This window comes from Oreochromis niloticus, linkage group LG3 (genome assembly GCF_001858045.2).
Source record: "Oreochromis niloticus isolate F11D_XX linkage group LG3, O_niloticus_UMD_NMBU, whole genome shotgun sequence".
NCBI lineage: Eukaryota > Metazoa > Chordata > Actinopteri > Cichliformes > Cichlidae > Oreochromis > Oreochromis niloticus.
The window spans coordinates 80236516-80243044 of record NC_031967.2 but is presented as its reverse complement, the minus strand read 5'-3'; the positions used below and the strand labels follow the sequence as shown (position 1 = coordinate 80243044).

The window sequence follows — 6529 nt, the reverse complement described above, 5'->3', positions numbered from 1 at the left end:
TCTTCAGTCAGTTTGAATGTTTCATTTTGTATTTAAATGTAATACTTGGAAGCTGTTTTGGGCTTTTTTCACATAACGTTGATGGAGTGATATGGCATTTACGTGACTAAATAAAGTGTAGTTTGAAAGCTGAAGACTTATTCTGAGCTGTCAGTATGAAGTCAAAAATAGGGCTGTTCACTATTTCCTTCATCTGAGCTCAGACAGACCAAAGTGCCTTCTGTTCCAGCACTCAGTGACACAACACTGAATCAGGGAGTCTTTGCACTCTGACTGGTTTTTGTAGAAGAACATCTTATAGTAAAGCCTGAGCAATCACATTTTATCATCAATAATTACAACAATAAATAAAAACATGATAACAAAATGAATAATAATGTATACTTTATTGATCCCCGTGGGGAAATTACTTGTTTTTCTCTGTATTTGACCCATTCACTCAGTGAAGCAGTGGGCAGCCACTAAGCACTGGGGAGCAGTGTGTAGGTACCTTGCTCAGGGGTGCCTCAGGGTAGCCGTTCAGTGGATTCGAACCCCCGACCTTCCGATCATGGGGCGACCACTCTACCTACTGAGCTATCCCTGCCCTGAAAGGAACTGAGATGAAAATAAATGAACTAGAGATGGACCGATCCGATATTACGTATCGGTATCGGTCTGATACTGACCTAAATTACTGGATCGGATATCGGCGAGAAATAAAAAATGTAATCCGATCCATTAAATATAAAAAAAAAACACCTCACAAAACTTGCGACACGGCGTAACTGGCCTCATAACCGTAGCAAGTCGGAGCAGTATGTGTCACATGATAGAGCGGCTGTGTGTATTTGTAGCCTCGCTACCAAACCAGCATTTCATCTCCGAGGAAGTTATCCCAGAGAGAAGTAAAGCAAGTGTGTAAGTTCATCTCTGAATGTTTGTAAAGCGTACCCATGTTAAGCTTAACAACCGATATATGGAGCGACTGCCTCTCTCTCTCCCTCACCTTCCTGCGCTACTTCAATCGTGAAACTGCTTAATGATCAGCTGATCGGCTTTTCTGTCGCGAGTCCGTCTCTCTTCTTTGTTTTTGGCCCACTTTGCACCAGAAAGAGGAAACCAGCGGCGGAACAACAGCAGCACGTTTAAGCTTGATAAGCTGTTTTTAGAATTTATTTAATATTACTTTCTACACCAGGAGCGTTTTCTACGCAGCTGACGGCTGGTAACTGTGCAGGGGCGGATCTAGCAAAGTTTAGCCAGGGGGGCTGATAGGGCATTAACAGGGAAAAGGGGGCACAAAGACATACTTTTCTTTCTTATTCTCATTTAAAATGCCTAGCTTTTAATAAATAATTATCTGAATCTTACACCCAAAGTTTTAATCTGATGTAAAATGTATAGAAGTCCATTACTGTATATAGTAACTGTTAAGTCTAATATACCCTAGTAAGCTATAGTACTTTTTTCTTTGAGAAGGTACCATCTGTGAATTCTGCAATTCTGTTGAAGAAAGATCTTGAATCGATTTAATTATTCTTGAAAAATAATTTATTTCTGTGCATTTTTTTTTTTCACCCTGCATCAAATTAAAGTTGATTACATCGATTAAGCATCATGAGGTGGAGGGTGGGGGGTGGTTCCCTATTTTTTTTTGCTGGGAGTTTGCAACCCTATTAGTTAGGTTGCTTAATATTTCTGCTAAGTACTCTTTAAAATACCAGAATAGGGAGGATGGAGTAGGTTTAAGTTTATTAGATTGATCAGTGTTCCTGAACTATGAAATATTTTGGGTGCAGTGTATTTTTTACATACAGGTATATCAGAATAGCTTTAGTGTTATTGTTTATTTAAACTTAAGTATGAACTTATACAAAATGCAGCAATATATTAAAAAAACAGTTTTATTGATTAAAAAACACACTATATCGGATTCATATCGGTATCGGCAGATATCCAAATTTATGATATCGGTATCGGTATCGGACATAAAAAAGTGGTATCGTGCCATCTCTAAAATGAACTCAAATCTTTGTCAATAAATCTTTAATGAAACAAAAAATCTTCTGGTTCACATCACTGTTCTCTGCCATCAAAAACACTGTTAACATTCAGTCTAAGTGAGGATGAGGACTGAAATGTCTGTGATCATTCTGGCCTCCTGCCGCTGTTTTTAAGGACAGAGTTTCTTCCAGATGTTTAATATGCAATAAAGCATGTAAAATATCGGGATGTAAAAAAATTCAAGAGCAGCAGTTAATCTGAAGATGCTGTCTGCTGGCACCAGAGGTAAAACTTCAGTTTCTGTGTAATTAGATTGCAAAGTGCTCAATTTATTAAAACATCAACCCCGACCATTCAGAGTCACTCGGTTGCTCTGATGAGTAAGAAGATTCCTGCTGCCACACCGAGGACACCGACAGTCAGACCCACTCCACAAAACATGGCAGGTCCAAGAATGAGATCAGAGTTCACCACAGCTGCAGACAGAAACACAGAGAGTAATGTGAACCTTCACATCTGAAAACTGATGGAGTCCCTGGGACTTCAGTGCTGGGAACTATACTTAATATTTCAGGCAATACTATTTGAAAGCACTGCCTCATTTTATTACTATGTAGATGATATTCAGTTATATTTGTCTATGAAAACAGATGAGACAACAGGAATGTCTTAAAGACATAAAGACCTGGATGACTTCTAATATTCTGCTTCTTAATTCAGATAAAACTGAGGTTATTGTACTCGGCCCTGAAAGTCTTAGAAATATGGTATCTAAGCAGATTCTTACTCTGGATGGCGTTACCTTGGCCTCCAGTAACACTGTGAGGAACCTTGGAGTCATTTTTGACCAGGACATGTCCTTCAACGCACATATTAAACAAATATGTAAGACTGCTTTCTTCCATTTGCGCAACATCTCTAAAATTAGAAATATCCTGTCTCAGAGTGACGCTGAAAAACTAGTTCATGCATTTATTACTTCCAGGCTGGACTACTGTAATTCTTTATTATCAGGATGTTCTAAAAACTCACTGAAAAACCTTCAGTTAATCCAAAATGCTGCAGCAAGGGTACTGACAGGGACTAGAAAGAGAGAGCATATTTCTCCTGTTTTGGCTTCCCTTCATTGGCTTCCTGTTAAATCCAGAATTGAATTCAAAATCCTGCTCCTCACATACAAGGTCTTAAATAATCAGGCCCCATCTTATCTTAATGACCTTGTAGTATGTTACGAAATCAGTTTCACCGCGGTTCTTTTGATTCCTCTGGGATCCAGAGATGGCACCGGAACTCAGTATTTCACAAAACCTTTATTCATCTTTATTCGTCTTCATTTAAGCATGCATCTTCTAGAAGGGAAGATGTGCCAGGCCGGTGTCCCTCTGCAAAATCTTCACTCCTTTGTCTGTGAAACGCAGTTTTGTAGAAGCGACCCCATCATAAAACCCCCATGGTGTGCTGCAAACTCTGTGTCTGTGTGTGTATGCATGAGCACGTGAGTGCCTGTGTCTGCGCGTACCTGTGTGTATGTGTGAGTGCACGTGAGTGACTGTATACGCGTACCTGTGTGTATGTGTGTGCATGTGAGTGAGCGTGCATGCGGGTGTGGGTGCGTAACAGTTAAAGCACTGTCTCTGTATACGTGACTTCCTGGGGGTCATAAAAGTAACCCTCTCACCCAAGCTATCCCAAATTCTTCTACGCAACATAGAAACAGAGTTAACATATTACATCTTGTTGTCTTACATTTACAGATAAGCAGGTGGAGAGTCTCCTGCAAACCTACTTCCAAGTTATGGCAATTATGAACTTTTATTAAAGGTACAAGCATCAGCATCAGCAACCCCCCAACTGTAGCTTCCTGTATCCTTTTATGACAGCAGACCCCCAGTGTCCATAAATTCCTTTCTCTCTAAACAATTACACACACTCTCAGGCCTATAGCTAAACCAAACTGAAACACACAGACAAATCCTTTCCTATTCCTGTGATCTAAACAAATTTAACACAACCTAGAGTATTTAAAATTAGATTATCAACTAGTAGTACTAGTAGATGAAGATTAGGCTTAAAACTTTCCTTTATTTTAATGTTTTCTCTCTGATATTGTTGATTTACCTTAGAATATAAAGCAACTTGAGATCACTGTTGTTGTGAAACTGTATAATGTAAAACAAACTGAGTTGAATTTTCTCACCATAGAATTTGGTCATTGGTTGTATCAGGGCCACATGTTCCACAGTGCAGCTGTAGACGTCTCCCTGCTTTGGGATGAACTGAAGTCTGGACGTCTGTTTGAAGGAACCATCTTTGTTGGGGAAGGGAACGCTGGTGTTCGTTCCTTCTGTCACTTTCTGCTCGTTTTTGGTCCAGGTGACATTGACGGGAGCAGGATAGAAACCAGTCACATGACAGATCAGAGTGTTTTGGACTCCGAGTTCCACATTTAGTACAGTGTAGATGATCAGGCTCGAAGGAGGATCTGTGGACAAACATGTACAGTTTACTCACAACACCACTCACCAGGACACACTGAATTGCAACAAGGAGTATTCAGTATGTACAGGACCTGCACTGACTCTGTGGCAGTTTTTTCTCCCAAATGAATTTAACTCACAGAGCGAAACACTTTGAGGAGTGTGAGATTGCGGTTATGAGCTTACTAAAAACAAGAAGAGAAAGCACAGAAACACTGGATGGACCTGAGCTTCTGTTGAAGTGAGATGAGTTTTCACCTGAACAAACAGAGAACTTAATGTTTGAAGATCCTCAAACTCTTGTAATAAAGAGGAAATTTGATCTTGGTGTTCCCAGTTTCACTCCTGTGCGTCTGAGGTTTTTGAGTCTCTACTGTTGTGTCTTTCATTAGTTACATGAAGCTCAAGTTCTGTTTGTGTGTTTCACCTCTGAAAGTTTGCATGTTCTCTGTGTTTGTGTCATCAGGTCTTCATGGCTGTTGCTGCAGGTGCGGTTTTGTCACTGAGGATAAAGCCTGATGAATGTTGTTTCTTGAGTAGATTCATTAAACTCCAACTGCAGCACCTCATGTGTGAATGATCTTGATGAGATCAGATGCAGGAAAGTGTTTCCTGATATTTAAATATTTCTGATAAATGTTTGCAGGTTTATGCTGGTAGATTCTGGACACTGAATAAAGAGAAGTACTGATATGAATACAAACTTGGAACTCTGTGACAATAAAGGTCACCGTGTTTGTTAGCTCACCAAAGACGTGATGAAAATGTTTCTGCTCAGATCATCTTTGTGAATTATATTTGAAATCTGTAAATATGGCCAATATTGGTGCTTTCTCTCCATTTAAAGAGCTCTGTATGTTGTCAACAGCTGAGAAAACAAAATATCTGTTTATCTGAGTGTCAGTATGATGACAACATAGTTGAGTTGAACATGAAGAAGCCAATCACAACTGTTAGTTTAAAACATTGACTGATAAAGTGATTTGGTAATATTGGCTGAGGTACTGGAATCAGCCCATAGAATCTGGAGGAATTAACGGACATTTAAACCCCGAAACACAATCCGATTTTATCTAAAAATTCAAACAAATCAATGGATGTTGAATGTACATAACTGAAAGCATCTCCAATGATCTAACCTGTCAGCCTCTGAAAAATGCTCTTTAACACAACAACACGTTTTATTTACCTCCGGTCTCTGAATGTTTTTCTGCCCTTTACATACGGACTGTGTGGTTAAGGGTTTGTGTTTACCGAGTTCTTTGGGAAAGTCCTTCATAGCCTTACGAGTCACCATCAGGTTTTGTTTGCATATCTGTTGATCAGCCACAGCTTCTTCATAGAAACCTGGAAAGCTTATTGGATCTACAAAGGCAGGCAGAGCATTGACTCCTGTCTGTTTGTTGAAGTCGGCGTACCAGACTGCCTCATCATCCAGGATCAGAACGTTCTCTCCATCAGCATCTGAACAGCCGATGATGAAGTTGCTCCCATGAGCATCTGAGGAGAATAAGAGGGCTGATTCAGTGCCATCAGTGCCTTTGTGTCACTTAAGTGAAATAAAATGAATTAAAACTGTAATTTGACTATAATGGTTTGTGTACGTTGCACTTAGTCTCTTTGCAGCAATCACACTGCAGCACAATGCTCAGAATGATATTTTCACACACGCACACAATCTGGCAACTTGGGTAACATCAGAGAAGCCCTTTGCAACCCACCTCCCTCTCAGCTCCTTTTCATGTTTTCATGCTGTTAGTAACGAAATCGCACGTGTAGTTACTTACTGATGTCTGATCTGTTTTGTGCTTTAAGAGTTCCTTTGGTTTCACTTCGACGCTCTCACCATAATTTCTTAATAACTCGTGCATGAAAGGTTTCAAATACAAGAGTTCATGAGTAAATTAGAGACTCACCATCAGCAGAGACACAGGGGACCAAGGAAAGGATGAGGAGCAGCACCCACACCTTCATCTTTATCAGCAGCAGCAGCAGCTCTGTGGCTATCTGAATGTCTGTGAGCTCGCACATGCGCAGCAGCCAATCACAGAGCAGGGCCCACATGA

The 6529-nt window shown here is 40.1% G+C and overlaps 1 protein-coding gene across 1 annotated transcript; it reads right to left on the bottom strand.

Annotated features, from left to right (window-relative positions):
* Positions 1–2011: 2011 nt before the first annotated feature.
* On the bottom strand, positions 2012–6470 carry LOC100709378 (RLA class II histocompatibility antigen, DP alpha-1 chain-like). Its single transcript, XM_019356776.2, has 4 exons — positions 6380–6470; positions 5718–5963; positions 4184–4468; positions 2012–2462 (listed from the first exon to the last, which is right to left on the bottom strand). Exons 1-4 carry the CDS (start codon positions 6435–6437, stop codon positions 2347–2349), a joined length of 705 nt encoding a protein of 234 aa, XP_019212321.1. The 5' UTR covers positions 6438–6470; the 3' UTR covers positions 2012–2346.
* Positions 6471–6529: the final 59 nt, after the last annotated feature.